The sequence below is a fragment of the Triticum aestivum genome, chromosome 7D (genome assembly GCF_018294505.1).
Source record: "Triticum aestivum cultivar Chinese Spring chromosome 7D, IWGSC CS RefSeq v2.1, whole genome shotgun sequence".
Taxonomy (NCBI): Eukaryota; Viridiplantae; Streptophyta; class Magnoliopsida; order Poales; family Poaceae; genus Triticum; species Triticum aestivum.
The window spans coordinates 18750755-18768311 of record NC_057814.1 but is presented as its reverse complement, the minus strand read 5'-3'; the positions used below and the strand labels follow the sequence as shown (position 1 = coordinate 18768311).

The 17557-nt window shown below is 47.1% G+C and overlaps 1 protein-coding gene and 1 pseudogene across 2 annotated transcripts; both read left to right on the top strand.

Annotated features, from left to right (window-relative positions):
* Positions 1 to 2395: 2395 nt before the first annotated feature.
* LOC123164688 (uncharacterized) lies at positions 2396 to 8626 on the top strand. 2 transcript variants are annotated; one of them, XM_044582236.1, is made up of 9 exons: positions 2396 to 2638; positions 2724 to 2918; positions 3114 to 5192; positions 6604 to 6873; positions 6982 to 7066; positions 7218 to 7386; positions 7774 to 7882; positions 8098 to 8263; positions 8355 to 8626. In XM_044582236.1, the coding sequence occupies exons 3-5, from the start codon at positions 4468 to 4470 to the stop codon at positions 7022 to 7024; spliced, it is 1038 nt and encodes a 345-aa protein (XP_044438171.1). In that variant the 5' UTR covers positions 2396 to 2638; positions 2724 to 2918; positions 3114 to 4467; the 3' UTR covers positions 7025 to 7066; positions 7218 to 7386; positions 7774 to 7882; positions 8098 to 8263; positions 8355 to 8626. The 2 variants fall into 2 exon arrangements, with proteins under 2 accessions (XP_044438171.1, XP_044438170.1); XM_044582235.1 differs by having other exon boundaries at positions 7218 to 7882.
* A 2008-nt stretch (positions 8627 to 10634) lies between these two features.
* On the top strand, positions 10635 to 16549 carry LOC123164686 (disease resistance protein RPM1-like; annotated as a pseudogene).
* The last annotated feature ends 1008 nt before the right edge of the window (positions 16550 to 17557 follow it).

The window sequence follows — 17557 nt, the reverse complement described above, 5'->3', positions numbered from 1 at the left end:
AAGTTGTAAGTCTGCACCTACTCCTTTATCTAGCACAGAAAAATTGTCTCTTGCTGAAGGAGAGCCTCTGAATTCAGAAAATAGTACAAAATACAGGAGCCTAGTAGGTGCACTTCAATACTTAACATTGACTAGACCAGACATTTCTTTTGCTGTCAATAAAGTATGTCAGTTTCTTCATGCACCTACCACTGTTCATATGACTGCTGCAAAACGTATAGTAATATATGTGAATAATACATTGAGCATTGGCCTAAATTTCAGCAAGTCATCCTCTGCACTTGTTAGTGCCTTTTCTGACTCAGACTCGGCTGGGTGTCTAGATGACAGACGCTCAACTGGTGGTTTTGCGGTATTCTTTGGACCCAATTTGATATCTTGGAGTGCAAGAAAGCAAGCCACAGTTTCAAGATCCAGTACAGAGGCAGAATACAAAGCATTGGCAAATGCAACAGCAGAGACCATATGGGTGCAATCAATTTTAAAGGAACTAGGTATAAAAAGCACTAGAGCTCCATGTTTGTGGTGTGATAATCTAGGTGCTACCTATTTGTCAGCAAATCCAGTCTTTCATGCTAGGACCAAGCACATTGAAATAGATTTTCACTTTGTTCGAGAAAGAGTTGCACATAAGCTTTTGGATATTCGGTTTATTCATTCTCAAGACCAAGTTGCTGATGGCTTTACCAAAGCTGCCCACAAGAAGTTTTGAAGACTTCAAGCAGAATCTCAACCTAATGAAGTTGTGATTAAGGGAGGGTGTCAAACATGATGATGTTGCATATGCATGGCGTGTACAAGAAGGAGTTCATCACCGTTGGAAAGTAGCTAGTTAGATGAGTATCTTGTAATCTTTATCTCCTCTTATCTCTAGCTTTTCTTCCTTTCCAAGATGTAATCTCTTAACCAACTTGTACACATATCTGGGCTCGCAATCCCTCTACATAACACGCAACACCTCTGTCAGGATAGGCAAGACGTTTACCGCAAGTCGCACAGTTTTGAGCTTGAAAGCACCTAATACATTTGCTGACGAAATAAGCTGATGCATTCTCTGTTTATGCATTTCAGCTGAAGACGTGGAAGATGATATGGACTACACCACACCGGATGCTGTTACTAAATTAAGATGCAGATGTTGTTATGCCGCAACCAGCCATGAGGCCAGCTTTTCATGTCCCCTGGTGGTGGCCTCTATATGCCATAAAGTGAAGTTGAGAGTACAAGTTGCCCCAAGTTCAAGTGAGCCTTCTGGTGTGGTAAAAAAAAAGCAGGCTATTCAGTTCTGGAAATGTTAATTTTCTCTTCTGCTCTACCTCTGGCTTTCTGAGATGCTTCTTCAGTGATGCAAACTTGCAGAGTAAATTATAAGGTGGATTCATAAGAACATGTTCTTGGAAAAGAGAAATGTTATGGCGCTGCTAGAAGGAGGGCGCAAGAGGGCCGGCCAGGGGCCTTTTTGCCCACGGCCGGGCAAGATGGAAGTGAAGCTGAGAGTTTCAACAAAGGGAGAATTTTATTACTGTAGCTTAAAATGGAGCATCAAGAAGATACAAAGTGAAGCTGAGATACAACCTGATGTTCGTAAGCGGCGAATGACACAGGAATGCATCGCCCCGGGAGTTTATGAGTGGTAACTGCTGGCACAGATGACAGTCAAGTCTTGGAATACACCATGGCATGTACTCCCTCCGTTCCAAATTACTCGTCGTGGTTTTAGTTCAAATTTAAACTAAAACCACGACGAGTAATTTGGAACGGAGGGAGTATCAATCTGATGACGCGAAGACGGTGCTGCTGTCAATGCGGACTCAGTTTGTTTATTGGTACTCGGCTCTGTTTTTTTCTTAAGGTACCTAATTGCTCTCATGCTTGCGCTTGTTTCTAAACGAAGAACGAGTACGCATACGTGTTGTTATTCAAGTTCCGAAAATTTAAGCGGTTCAAGCATATATATGAACCAAAACAATCAACTTTCAGGGTTTGGTAACGCGTGAAACATGCAGTTTGTGTATGTACTTCTTGTTGTTCTGTTTTTTTGACTAAACACATACCGTGGCAAATCAATTCGAGCTTGTAATTAAGAAGGAAGTTAACCTGGCCTCAAGCATACTCGTTCATGCTTATTTGCTTTGCTTCAGAGCTTGGCACGCATGGATATGTGCCTTGCGTAGTGACTGCAAAGGCTTGTCCTCTGCTCTACTTTGGTTTCCGAGATGCTTTTCAGCTTTGTTAAAGCCTGATGCCTTGATAAAGCATTCAGTTTTGTTAAAGGTGATGCCTTGTCGACCATGTTCGTAAGAATAACCCAGATTGCTTCCTGTCGTGCCGTGTCGGTCAGCAGGCCCAGTACTTGCACCTGCATAGCTAAGCTAGATTTCCAAAGAATATTGAACAGATCTGCACCTAATAGCTATATATACACGGCAGAGGGCAACCTGCAAGCTACACCAGCCGATCGATTTACATGAGCGTCTGACTTTCTCCGACCAACTCCACCAGTAAACGACATGAAAGCAAAGACCTTAAATGTATTTTGGCATGGTGAAGGAGCTCAGTTTCTAGTTTCCCGTACTTTGGACTTCTCCACAGTTTGCCCGGAAAAGGAAGAGGCAGCCGATCGATTTTCCATATACCGGTATTTTGTCATTTCTTAACTCTCCGTTGTGCATGTTTAATTTGATATCTAGTCTAGTATAATTAATCTGTATTTCTTTTACCAGCACTGAAAAGATCCAATCCAGCCAGCCAGCGTTGAATGCTGTATAACCAGAGCTTCAAGAGCTTGTCGTGAAAGGGGGAGAAAATAAGATGGCGCTAAGCGTCGCGCAATCCCTGGTGGGAAGTGCCGTAAACAGGGCGGCCTCCGAGGCCATGGATGAGATGGCATTGCTCATGGGAGTGCGGAACGAGACATGGTAAGGATAAATTAGTCATTTCTCTTTGCTATATTTTATTATCCATTGAAATCTTATTTTGCTGAGGCCTCAATTTGATGTTGCCCACTTCTTTGAAAAGGATTTAACAAATATATCAGAAATATGGTAAGGCACACATAACCATGGGACAAATTAAATCGTGACCATCAATTTGATTTCTGGTCTAATTAACAGGTACATCAAAGACGAGCTAAGAATAATGCAAGCTTTCTTGAGAACTGCTGAAAGGATGAAGGATAGAGATGAGCTGGTCAAAGTTTGGGCAGAGCAAGTAGAGGATCTATCCTACCACATTAAATATTGCATGGACGAGTTCCAGGTAAATATGGGCCACCCAAGCTGCTTGCATAGGCTGACGAAGCTTAGAGTTCGCCATCAAATTGCCGTCCAGATCCGCAACCTGAAAGTAAGAGTTGGAGATGTAAGCGCCAGGATCCAGCGGTATAGTCATTTAATGAGGCCCATTACCTCTGCAAGCATGGATGAGGGGAAATTATGCAAGGACGAGACCACTTCTTTCATGGAAGGTATCTGCATTCATTCACATGGATTTTTTGATGAATCAGAGCTTGTGGGCTTTTCTAGGCCGAATGAGGAGTTGATTAATCTGATGGATGTTTTCTATACCTAAGCATCTTTCCCGTGGGTTTTGAGATCCAAGCAAGACGTCTGATAGACAGATGGATAGCAGAGGGATTTGTAACATCTAGGTTTGGGATGGACATTGAGGATGTTGCAATGAGCTACTTTTATGAGCTAATCAATAGATGTATGATTGAACCATCAAGAGTAAACGCAGAAGGAAGGGTTAAGAGTTGTCGGGTCCATCATATCTTCTTCGATATCATGGCCTCTGTTTCAAGAGATGAAAAATTTGTGTACTTATCAATGGATATTGTAAAAAGTGCACCAGAGGAGAACTTTCGCCATGTAGTACACCATGGTCAGAAGTGCCCGAAGATTAGCATGGATTGGAGTCATGTTCGATCATTTTCTGTGTTTGCTGTGAGCCCTATGGAGCCAGCACCATCAGTCTGTTCAGCATACCTGAGGATGCTAAGTGTCTTGGATCTTCAGGATGCACAATGCAGTATGACACAGAAAGATATCAACAACATTGGGTTGCTGCGCCGCTTGAAATATGTGAACATTCAAGGACATTCAAATATTTGTACCCTTCCAGAATCCATAGGAAAACTACATGGCTTACAATATTTGGATGTCAGAAACACTTCCATCACATCATTACCAACTGAGATCAGTAAACTCCATAGTCTAATTAGTCTTCGTTGTAGCAATGAAAAAATTCATCCAGATGGCCCACAGGAAGGTTTGATGCTCACACTGTGCCTGCCCATGGTATTCATAGATTTTGGTTGTTCTGGTTTCCGTGCTGAGTCAGGGGGTGTGAGGGTGCCAAGAGGGATCGGTGAATTGCAAGAGTTACAGATCTTAGAGGTGGTTGACATCAGACGAACTAGTAGCAGAGCAATTAAGGAAATTAAGTGTAGTAACAGCAGAAGCCACCATGCAAAAATGTAGGGTACTTGCTGCAGCCATTGAGACGCTATCTTCCCTCTCTTCTCTTCGTGTAGATGCTGGCGGGAGCTCTTTGAAGTGGCTACATTCTGTTTCATCTCCTCCCCACCTCTTGAGGACCCTTAAGTTGGTAGGATGTCTTGGAGAAGAGATTCCCTACTGGCTTGCAAGTCTAACGCATTTAGTGAAGATTCAGTTGGAGCATAGCGGGCTAAAGGATGGACGCAAAGTCATGGAATTACTAGGGGAACTGCCCAGGCTTAGGCTCCTTGGTCTTTCTGGGATGTCTTATGTTGGGGAGGAGCTAATCTTCAGAGCACAATTGTTCCAGAGTCTCACCAAACTAGATATTTCTGGCCTTGAGCAACTGAGGGGGGTGAGATTCGAGGAGGGCACCTCACCCTGCATACAAAGGATAGAAATTGGTCGTTGTTGTTTGCAATCTGGGATAATTGGTATCAAGCATCTTCCAATGCTCAGGAGTATTTCACTTGGTCAAGGTTGTCAAGTGGCAAAGCTTGATGAGCTGCAAGGGGAGGTGGAAGCACACCCCAACCATCCTGTGCTGCAGCTGCTGTTTGACAGGAGGTACCACGACCTGGGTGATGTTGCAGAATGCTCGAATGCTGTACAAGTGCAAGAAGCAACGGGGGAATCATCTCATTTTCTCGAGCCTGCGGCAGTGGAAGAGAACTCCTCTCAGGGGATCGACAGGTCAGCTAATTTTCTTTTTCTGTCAGTAGCAATAGCTGGTTATCAATTAAACTGATGATGTCCTGTAAACACTTAGCACAACTGAAAATGCTCATGCTCTGCCGTGTAAATAGCATAAAACTACTACTTTACAGGCTAGGGTTCCAAAAAACTACCTGTTTTAAATTTTCTCAGATAACTACCAAATGGGTGGTCGGCTGTTTCAAAAAACCCAAATCGTCGACTCTTTATCAGTTGATCACGATTATGACAGGTTGGGTCCGCACCTAAACAAACCGTTAGTTTGACCGCTAACTTACATGTGGGGCCCACATGTAAGTTTCCTCCCCCTCTTCTCTTTCTTCTTCCTCTCTATCTCTTCTCTTCCCTCCTCTGTGCTTCCTGTGCCGGACCCCCTTCCCCTCCGGCGACCCCCTTCCCTCCCAGGCCGGCGAGCCCCTTCCCTTCCCAAGCCGGCGACCCCCTTCCCCTCCCAAGCCAGGGACGACACTCCCTCTGCTCCCCAGCTCCTGGTGGCGACGAGGCCGGCCTCGTCCACGGCGACGGGAAGGGCGCACTCTAGCAGTCCGCGGCGACGGTGGCGAAGAGGTCGTCCGCGTCGAGCTTGAGAAGCTCGCGGCAAGGGATGGCGGCGGCTGCAGGCGAGTCACAGGATGGCTGCGGTCGCGCGCAAGGCACGGCGTGGAGGTGGCGCAGGCGAGGCACGGCAGGGCGGCTGCCACAGGCGAGGCACGGCAGGGCGGCCGCTGCGGGCGCGGCTCACCGGCCGCAGGTGATGTCTAGCATGGACCCGACCGCTGCGGGTGCGACTCGCCGGCCTCAGGTGGTGCACGTCGTGGATTCCACCTCCGCGGGCGCGGCTTGCCGGCCGGAGGTGATGTCCAGCATGGACCCGACCGCTGCGGGTGCGACTCACCGGCCTCAGGTGGTGCACGTCGTGGATTCCACCGCCGCGGGCGCGGCTTGCCGGCCGGAGGATGCAGCGTTGCCTTGCCTCGGGGACCCGATTGCTTTTTCAGAAAACTCACAGGGACCTGATTGCTTTTCCAGAAAACTTGTAGGGACCCGATTGCTTTTTGACAAAACTTACGTGTGGGATCCACATGTAAATTAACGGTCAAAGTAAACGGTCAAACAAACGGTTATCTTACACGTGGGCCTCAATTGTCATAATCGCGATTAACTGATAAAGACTCAGGAATTTGGGTTTTTTGAAATAGCCGACCACCCATCTGGTAGTTATCTGAGAAAAATTAAAAACCGATAGTTTTTTGGAACCTTAGCCTGTAAAGTAGTAGCTTTATGCTATTTACTCTGCTCTGCCACTGTTCTTCTGGCAGACAAGGCAGTGACATAGTGGAGGTCGAATGATCCACTGTAGTAGTAGATGATTTGTTCTACCAATGCTCAGGTATATCAAGCATCTTCCAATGCTCAGGAGTATTTCACTTGGTCAAGGTTGTCAAGTGGCAAAGCATGGTGAGCTGCAAAGTGAAGTGGGTGCACATACCAACAGTCCCGTGCTGCGACTGTCCGAGGAACGGAGCCGCCACGACCTGGGAGGCACCGTCGCCCAAGTGGGAGAATCAACAGGGGAATCCTCATCTCTCCATCCTGAGCCTGCAGCTTCAGGAGAGAGCTCACGGTCCCAAGCGGCGGGCATGGCGATGGCAAACATCAGGTCAGCTCAGCTAATTGCTTCTCTTTCGTTCAACTAGTAGTACGTAGCAGCTATGGAGTGCGATGTGCTAATTAGTCTGTACTCTGTTTTCCTTTTTGTGTGTAACAGTAACAGCCAAGATAATGTGCTTTACACTTACAACTCGTGCTGAATGAATCCGAGCAAGCCCTCCAGCCAGTTTCACCATGTTATGGTACTGGGACAGCTCAAATATTGCACTATTTCCTTTTTTGTTTCGGCTCGATTTCTAGCTGTTTTGTTCTTTTCGGTTTGTGCTCACGCATTTTAAAGCTGTGCTGTGCATGCTTATATATAACGCAAGCATGATCTCACTCACATCTCAGGTTGTCGAAATAAACTAGTGCTCCGTGTAGTGCATTCAGATTCAGCTGGGCACCCAGGAGGCCAGGAGCACCACCAAGCTGCATTGTTCATCCCATTGTCGACAGTTACAAGATGGGACCCGACATCAAGAGGCTAGATGGTTTCTCCATTCGGCCGAACATCACTGTGGTATTTCCTTCTAAAAATCAGTCTTAAACTGTTTAATAAGTTGAATTCATTCTACCTGGTGCTGGCCTCCGAGTCTCCACCATGCCGCCGGTATAGCTAGCTCAGCTCTGCTTATGTTTGTTTGATTCCATCTGGTTTGTGAAATGTCGGTTACCCTTTTTGTCTGCCAGAATTTCTGTCAGAGGACAGCTGCCGTATTCGGTAGCTTGTCAACGTTAGCATTCTATTTCAAGCTGGACAACTATGAGAAATTTTTGTTGTTCAAGCTGGTGCAACTATGAAATTTTTACTGTTCAAGCTGAGTTATGAAGCTGGAGGAGTGAACATCCCAGCCATCTTCTGTTGTGAATGGAGCAAGACTTGAGTACTGAACTAACCATGATGTAGTGATCTGAAGTGAAGATGGAAGCTGAGGAATCCCTTTCGAGTTCGCAATGCCTCACAGTCCACCCACATCTAAAGTCTCAACTCTGAAGGGCTCATACTGATAAAAAAGGTCAGTTCAGCAACATCCAGCATCTCATTTCTTTCGTAATCATCATGTTAGATTGACACATACTCTGTACTTGCAATCCCTGGTTAAATTTTTCAGTTTATGGACACATATATTTACACCCCTGTTTATATCAAGAGTTCCTTAAGCATCCCCTGTGTGACAGAGTTTGACATCTAACATGCGTGCAATAAACTAGTGCTCTTGTATCTAATCAGAGTCAGCTGGGCAGAAGAGGAGGAAGATCCAACAGAGTACAGATGATGCACTACTAAGGCCTAGGATGCAATGTTCATCATACTGTACTGTCCATAATTATAAGATTAGTCACCACTGCAAGAAGCCAGATGGTTTACCTGTGTTCTCTATGTGCGGAACTTTCTGGTAGGTATTTTTTTTAACCTGGGTGTTAGACTGTTTAATCAGTTGAAGGCATACTAAGAATTCAGTGACGATGACACTAACACCTGTGCAGTCTTCCGTGCAGGATTCGTCTCTGACCTAAATGTTCCCACGATCTTGGAGCAAGCTACAACAACATTTCGATGGCTGCGAGGTGACCAACCGAGGGTTCAAAAGTGATACTTGCTGTGTAGCTCCTGTACCCTTTTCCAGACGATGATCAGCTCTTCACTGTTAAAATAGGTCTAGCGTGTCGTGTACACGTATTTTGTATGTATGTAATTGTATATGTTGATCATTATATATAGTGAGACGTGGAGAGGCATTGCCCCACGGGGAAACCCTAAACCTATTCTCAAACTTTCACCATGGAACTGGTCAAGTTGATTCCAAGTTCTAATTTCTTGGGAGTCCAACAGCTTCCAGTCCCCAGAACATCAGGTGGCTGCATCTTGCAGCGTTCACCGGATCATGGCATGACCTGCTTCTACTGTGTACGATTATTGATTTGTTGGTGCCACTATATTCTGTAATTGTTTGTAAACAAAGTATGAGGAGACATTCTACTACGCAAGCCAATGGAACTTGTAAAGTAGCCAGAAATGACTGCTCTGTTTTTCACCTGTAACATCATATCGACATGCCATATCAGCTTTGTAGTTTTGGTTGTTGTCACTTTGCAATTAACTTGCAGTTTCCACATTTCTCTTGTCAACTAGGAGTATTTGATATATAGATCCAACATCAAGTTGGTTGATATTCAGTATGGGATGATGCCAGGTCTGTACTCTTGGCAAGTTGGCATCCTTCTGATCAGGCAATGCCATTAATTTGTGTGTGAGAACATCTTACCACGGACTGTTATGATGGTGTTGTACCAAAATGTATGACTGCAAGTGACTTGGGGGCTTCAATTAACAGTGGCGATGGAGCAAACATGCAGATGAAGGACAAGCAACCCCGCTCCCCCGCTGCCGCCGCCGCGGCGGCCGGAGCCCGCCGGAGCCGCCAGCCCCCTCCTCCTCCCGTTCCCCTTCTCCTCCCCCCCCCAACCCCCTTCCTCGCCCCCGTACCCCAGCGTCGCCTCCCCGAGCGAGGCAGCCGGGGGCCCTTCCACCGCGCGCCTCTAGCCCCTCCCCGCGCCCCTCCCTCCTCCCGCCACCGTCAGCCTGCGCCGCCGCCTTCTCTGTCGAAGACTAGACCAAGGATCCAGCCGTCGCTGCCAGATCCATGTAGCCAGCACCGAGAGATGACGACTATCTCCCTGTACCGAATCAAGCACGAACCGAAGCAGATCGAGTCGGAGACGATGATGCCCCTGGATCTCCGGCAGACAATGAGCCGCCGGCCCAACCGCATCCAGATTGCCGGCCACGCCGGGCCGCCGCAACCCCCCGCGCCGTCCGGCTCAGAGAGGGAGCCGCCGACCGCGCACAGGGGCCGCCGCCACCTGCACACGCCGGAGCGCCGCCGCGAGCCCAGCGCCCGCCACCACCTACGAGGCCCGCCTCCGCGCGCCCCACGCCATGCCACCGCCCGCCGATTGCCGAGCACAAACACCGCGAAGCTCCGGGGCCACCCCGGCATCCGGTCGGCGCGAGAACCGGCCGCTGCCCCCAGCCGCAGCTGCCAGCCTCCTGCAACGTTGAAGGCGACCCCGGCACACGAGGTAAGGCATAGGACCGCGCCCTGCTCCTAGGCCCGCACCGCCGACGTACACGCATCGGCCGCCGCTGCTCGAGATCCGTCGAGGCGCGCGAGAGAAGACAGCCCCGCCGCCACCAATGCCGTGCGGGCTTTGCCCGCGGCGCCCTATGGTGGCGGCGAGGTGGGGGAGGAGGCGGGAGGGATCCGGCCGCGGCGGCGTGCAGGTCTGCCCGAGCCCCCTCCTGAGAGAGCGATATGGGGGCGAGATCGGGCCAGAGAACGATACATATAGCCTTTAATATCACCCCTCCAGTTAGGTCTTGTTTGTTTGAACTGAGGGAAGGGGAAAATGAAGATGGCTTTCCGCACGGGCACAATGACATACCCGGAGAAATGTCGCAAAAAGAAAAAAAAAAGTGCCACAATGTATCAGCAAAGGGATTTTGGAACACAAGAATTTCTTTTGGCTTGGGAGACCAGATCGTCGATCATTTAGTCGGCGCAGCATCAGCATGCAACTGTCGTATGGACCGCATCTAGGGAAGTTGCCCAGAAATTTCTCATTTATATTCTACGTGAGGCACATGTGCACAGCAAGTAGACAAGAAGAAAACAGGAGCCACAATAATACAGCCAACGGATTTTGAAAGAAGGTCGCTGGTGTATTGCTGTCCAAGCAGAATTATTGCATCAGTACAAAGACTTTTCTTAGGAGGGCGCTATGGCAAGATATCACTCGTCTCACAGCCACGGACTGGTGGATAAGCCACACAGGTGCCTCCTCCACCGGCTACCTGAGCAAGAGCCAAGAGATCGAGCGTCGTAAGAAAATCTTGAACAAGCTAGTGAAGAAGCCGGACATCATCTTGCCGGAGATGGCCGGGACGGTGGTGAGCATGGCGACGTCCATGCTGAGGGGCGCCATCAGCATGGCCGCCTCTGCCGCCGCCACCGAGATGAGTCTTCTCATGGGCGTCCGCAAGGACATCTGGTATGTACTGTATGTACTTCTTGCTTCCCGGCCGGTGCTTCTTTTGTTCAGGTCCTTTACTGGCCGATGAGATGCACATGTATGCATCATGCATCCATGCATGTTGGAGTGGATGGACCGCTAGTTTCTTTTTTTACAACAACTTGATTGGCTGCATGACTTATCTGTCAAAATTACTTGGTTGTTTTCAATCTATTTTTGTATTCTATATGTGAGCTGTCAAGTGACAGTAAGCTGGGTTACTCTAAGAAATCTTGTTGGCTAGGTTCATAAAAGACGAGCTCAAGACTATGCAAGCATTCCTAGTGGCTGCTGAGAAAACGAAGAACAAAGACTTGCTACTGAAGGTGTGGGCAGAGCAAGTAAGAGATGTAGCATATGGCATTGAGGATTGCCTTGATGAATTTATGGTGCATGTGGGAAGCCAGAGCCGGTCTCGACGGTTGCTTAAACTAAAAGCCCGCCATCGCATTGCCAGCCAAATCCGCGATCTCAAAGCAAGAGTAGAAGAGGTGAGCAACAGGAACACACGCTATAACTTGATCACCGCCGATTCCTCCAGCTGCATTGACGAGATGAATTCCTACACGGAAGATATTCGCAGCCACTCAGCTAGCAACATTGATGAGGCAGAGCTTGTGGGATTTGCTAAGGCTAAACAAGAGTTGATTGCGATGGTGGATGTCAACTCCAGAGATGGTCCTTGCAAGGTGATATGTGTCGTTGGCATGGGCGGTCTAGGCAAGACTACTCTTGCAAGGAAGGCTTATGAAAGTAAGGAAGACAATGTGAATAAATTTTCTTGTTGTGCATGGGTCACCGTCTCACAGTCCTTTTCCAAGATAGAGATGCTCAAGGACATGATTAGCCAACTTTTGGGTATCGACTCTCTGAGAAAATGCTTGAAAGATCTTGAAGGGAAGGAAGTGCAAATAGAAAATCTCTCTGAGTATCTCACAAAGGAGTTATTGGATAAGAGGTACTTCGTTGTTCTTGATGACTTGTGGACCATAGATGCGTGCAAGTGGATCAAAAATATTGCTTTTCCTAGTACAAATAACAAAGGCAGCCGAATAATAGTAACAACACGAGATGCTGGCTTGGTTGAACAATGCACTAATGAATCACTTGTCTATCACCTTAAGCAATTGCAACCAAATGATGCCACAAAATTGCTACTAATGAAGAGTAGGAAAACACATCAAGACATGGATAATGATAAGGACATGAAAACAATGGTCCACAAAATAGTAAAGAAGTGTGGGGGTCTACCGTTGGCTGTACTCACTATAGGAGGCATGCTTTCCACCAAAAAGGTTACAGAGTGGGAAAGTATCTATAATCAAATCCCCTCAGAGCTAGAAGTCAACCCTAGCCTTGAAGCAATGAGGAGGATAGTTACTCTAAGCTACAATCACTTGCCATCTCATCTGAAGTCATGCTTTTTGTATCTAAGCATCTTTCCTGAGGATTTTGAAATCAAAAGGAGACGTCTGATAGAGAGATGGATAGCAGAGGGGTTTGTTAGAGCCACGGCAGGGGTGAGCATTGAGGATGTGGGCAAAGGTTACTTTAATGAGCTGATCAACAGAAGCATGATTCAGCCATCAAGAGTGAACATAGAAGGAATTGTTAGGAGCTGTAGAGTCCATGATGTTGTGCGTGATGTCATGATCTCGATTTCTAGGGGTGAAAATTTTGTTTACTTGGCACAAGATAATGTGACTAGTGTCAGAGAGGAGACCTTTCGCCATGTAGCATACCATGGTAGCGAGTGCCAAAGTATAGGCATGGACTGGAACCATGTCCGGTCATTAACCATGTTTGGTGAGAAACCATTGGAGCCATCATCTTCGGTTTGTTCACCTGATATAAGAATGCTCAGAGCCTTGGATCTAGAGAATGCACAGTTTCAAGTCACACAAAAGGATATCAACAACATAGGATTGTTGCGCCACTTGAAGTATGTGAATTTTTCTGATCCTCGAGGATATTCACATATTTATAAACTTCCTAGATCCATAGGGAAATTACAAGGCTTGCGCACTTTGAACATTAGAGACAGTTATATTACAGAACTGCCAACTGAGATTTGTAAACTCAAGAGTTTACACAGTCTGCGTTGTACCAGAAATAGTTCCTATGAATACTTTGACTTGTATAGCCCCAGGGAATGCTTGGTGCAAACACTTTGTCTGCCCATGCTGTTCACACCTTTGACTGATCCTAGTGATTGTACCGAGAAAGTTGCTGAGCTACACATGGCCTGGTCTAGCCGTTGGTCATGGTCAAGAGGTGTGAAGGTGCCAGAAGGAATCGGCAAACTGAAAGAGCTGCAAATACTAGAGGTCGTGGACATCAGACGAACTAGCTGCAAAGCAATTAAAGAGCTAGGTGAGCTTGTGCACCTGAGAAAACTGAGCGTGGTTACAAAAGGGGCCACCAAGCAGAAATGCAGGATACTCTGTGATGCCGTGTGCGTGGTTCACTTGAGTGGCTACATGTTGTTTCCTCTCCCCCTCCCCTGTTGAGGAGTCTGACGTTGGATGGACGCCTTGGAGAGATTCCTGGCTGGGTTGGGGATCTGATGCATTTGGTCAAGCTTTACTTACGGCACAGCGAAATAAAGGAAGAAGGTAAAATCATGGAAATACTAGGGCCACTTCCCAACCTCATGCAGCTTCGTCTTGGAACCAGCTCTTATATCGGGGAGAAGTTGGCGTTCAAAACGGGGGCATTCCCAAATCTCAAGAATCTGGATATTTGGTTTCTGGAGCAACTGAGAGAGTTGAAATTTGAGGATGGCACCTCACCCCAGCTGGCAATGATAGATATCAGTTTGTGCGAATTGGCATCAGGAATTATTGGAGTCAACCAGCTTCCAAAGCTCAAGCAGATCTCACTTGGTCCCTATGGTCAAGTGGCGAAGCTTGCTATGCTGCAAAGTGAAGTGGACGCCCACCCCAACAGTCCCGTGCTGCGACTGTTCAATCAACGGAGCTACCATGATCTGGGGGACGTCGTCGTCCAAGTGGAAGAAGCAACGGAGGAATCATCATCTCTCCATCCTGAGCCTGCAGCAGCGGGAGGGAGCTCAGAATCGGTGGTGACAACAAACGTCAGGTCAGCTAATTGATTCTCTTTCGTTCAATTAAGACTAGTCCATATATAGTGCAGCTATGGAGTGTGATGTGCTAATTAATTTGTACTCCGTCTTTTCTTTGTGTGTGTAACAGCCAAGACGATCTGCTTTACACTTATAATTCGTGCTGACTGAATTTGAGTCTCCTGTCAGTACTACGATGTAACACTCTGCAGGTACGGCTCAAATCTTGCTCTGTTTCTTATTATTTGTGTTGGCTCACGCATTTTAGTTTCTCCCAACTTCAGTAGATCGGATTTCTAGCTATCTTCTTCCTTTCAGTATGTGCCCACGTATTTTTAAGCTGCACCTGATTATATATAGGCATAGCACGGGCTTGGATTTTTAAGCATGCCACATCTCCTTCTGTTTATGTAGCCACCATGTTACATGTTCTGTACTTACAGTTCCTGGCGATATACTTACAGTCTCCTAGCCATCAAGGCCTCTTGGTTATCTACCGGGTGGCAAACCGTTAGATCTCAGATTGATGAAATGAACCAGTGCTCTGTATATGCATCCAGGTTCAGGTGCGGGTGCAGGAAAAGAGGAAGATACAAATACAGTCAGGATGGTTGACAGCTGCAAGATACGCCAGATTGTTTCTGTATGTTTCCCTACTATGCGCACAACATTCTTGAACGTGTTTCCTTTTAACCTCGATGCTAGACAGGTTAATCAGTTGAATTCATTCTAAAGATTCAGTCAATGTATTCAAGCTTGTGAACACATATGCTTACACGTACCCCTGTTTATATCAAGGCTTCCTTAGTTCTCTACGGGGTGACAACCTGGATTGATGAAATGAACTAGTGCTCCGTGTATGCATTCAGGTTCAGCTGGGCGTGCCGGAGAAGAGGAAGATACAAATGGAGTACTCAGGATGGGTGACATGACCCACGTGCAGCACATTCTGGTGCGTATTTCATTTTAACCTCGACGCCTGACAGTTTAATCTGTCGAATCAATTCTAAAGAGTCGGTGAAGATGATACTGACACCTCTTCAATCTTACAGGAAGAATTAACGGTTGGGCGAACACTGTCTCTATTGTAGTAGATGAAGCAACCGGAGGGGGAGGAATCATCATCTCTCCGTCCCGAGCATGCAGCAGCGGGGGAGACCTCCTCCTCGCAGTCGCAGGCGGTGGTCCTGACCACGAGGAGCGACAGGTCAGCTACCTACTTTCTCTTTCGTTCACTAGCTATAGCACATAAGTATATCATCTGAACTGATGATGTCCCTTAATTTGATGTTGTTGTGTAGCAGCCAAGACCCTCACATAAGGCTCTGCTTTGGTGGAAGATGATTTCTGCTCCCGCTGACGATGACGCTTGATGATTGGTCGATGCTGCACCCTTCGTTCTTGCTGATTGTCCGCACAGGTCGACGCCTTCGCTCTGCGGTGAAGGTAGAATTTCCGTCTGCTTATTTCCTTCGCTCTGAACCATTGCTATTTCCGTTTGGGTTTCTGACGATGTTTGTCTCTCTATACAGAAGGTGTTGCTCGTTTGCACTTGTTGCTGGTGATGATAGGCCCATCTATTTCCACTTATCTGCTGGACATGTAATGACTAACTTATACTGTAAAATTTGTCGTGGTTTTCTGCTTTGATTTTCCGTTACATCATTTATTTCCTATAATCCATTTTGTTGCAGGGAGCTCCTCAACCTCGCATCTTCCGCCGCCAAGGAATGATCTAGAGTGAATCTGAAGCCTCGAATTCCGTTTCCGAGCCAGGAGAGAGCTAGTCCGCGGTGCCTCTGATAGTCAAAGTGCCTCTGAAACGTGAACTGTGAAGTGATCATGCTGATTACTGGTCAGTTATTTATTTTGTAGTTATCAAGTTGTTACGTGTTCTTCATATACTTGCAGTTTTTCGTGTTGTTTTCAACTTGCCAACACATAATATATTTGCCGATTAAATAAAACTAATGCACTCTCTGTAAATGCTTTCCAGCTGGGGAGAAGACGTGGGAAATGCAATGGACTGGAAAACACGTTCAGCTATCAAGCTACATATGCATACAGTGAAGCTGCAATTGGCCATCACGTTCAGCTATCCAAGTTCTCTGCTAGCTGCCGGCCTCTAATATGGTGCAAGGTGAAGCTGAGAGGGATCTTGCCATTTCTCCACTGCGAAGGGGAGAGGAACACATTGTTCTTGGGGCTTCAATGTAACAGAGGCGAGTAGCAAGCAGCAACTCCATTTTGAGATCTCAGAAGGCGTTTTCAAGTTGCAATTGTTGGCCCAGATGAAGAACCGGTTCTTGGAGAACACCGTGGAATGGACTGGATGATCAACCTGACGAGAAGGCCTGCAATTTTGAATACAGACTTGCTCTGCTTTCTAGTGCGTACTCTGTTTTTCTACAGATGAATTATTACTCTCCATTTGTTGCTGCCACTTTGTCTGCGCTTGTTTGTAAACAGAGAATGATGATTTCATCTGTTGTTATCCATGTTCTGCAAACTTGAGTTGATGAAACACCAGCTTAGATTGCTCAGTTTAAAGCAGCTGCTGCGTGCTTGGATTGGATTGGATTCAGCAACAGGAGAGACATGGTAAAGGTGGGTGACCTGCAGAGTGCAGACCTCATGCGGAGAGCCGGCTGCTGCAGCCGAAGCCTTCTTGCTGCCGGCGGCCGCGCTCTTCAGTGGGTGTGGCTTCCTCCGGCCACCAGAATCGCCGCGTCGTTGCGTGTGTTCGTCGCTGGTAGCGGCTGCGGCGCTCGTCGATCGATGCGTCCGATTTTTTTTTTAGGCATCGATGCGTCTCCGACCTAACCCGGGCCTGGTACAAGTTGATATGGGCTTCCCAACTGAAGACGACCCACCACCACAAAACCAGGCCGGTACTATAGGCCCAAGTTGATCCAAGTACATGTAGGCCTTTAAAACCGAAATCACTAATTAAGGAATACTTAAAGGACACTCCATCTTCCCGGATCGCGACAAGTGGCGCACATGCAGCGTGCCACTTGTCGCAACCTGGGAGTTTCCTTTTTTCGTAGATCTGTTTATTCAAAACGTTTTATCTCTTAAACCGTGTGTCCAAATCTCGAACCGTTTTCAACATTGGATTCCTCGCGTCGAGATCTTAAAAACTAGATCTCATGTTGATAGGTTTTGATGAACTTTTTTTTCACAAAAAAATCGGATTAAAAACCAAACCAAGAGCACGGTTTTTTCCCTTTCTGAAAGAGGCACGCCCGTGCCTCTTGCGAAATCACAACCGTGCCTCTTGTGGAAGCAAAACCGTGACTCTCGTGGAAGGAAAAAAACAGAGAACACGTTTTTTTCCGTTTCCGAGAGGCATGGCCGTGACTCTCGCGAAAGCACACCCATGCCTCTCGCGAAAGCAAAACCGTGACTCTCGCGAAAGAAAAAAAAAACAGAAAACACGTATTTTTTCCCTTTCCGAGAGGCATGGCCGTGACTCTCGCGAAAGCACAACCGTGCCTTTCACGGAAGCAAAACCGTGACTCTCGCGAAA

What these genes read in the sequence shown, in the direction of transcription:
- LOC123164688 (XM_044582236.1), top strand. Translation starts at nt 4,468, where the DNA reads ATGCAAAAATGTAGGGTACTTGCTGCAGCCATTGAGACGCTATCTTCC. An exon ending in TCCTCTCAGGGGATCGACAG is followed by an intron (nt 5,193 to 6,603) that starts GTCAGCTAATTT and finishes ACCAATGCTCAG; the next exon opens with GTATATCAAGCATCTTCCAA. An exon ending in ATGGCGATGGCAAACATCAG is followed by an intron (nt 6,874 to 6,981) that starts GTCAGCTCAGCT and finishes TGTGTGTAACAG; the next exon opens with TAACAGCCAAGATAATGTGC.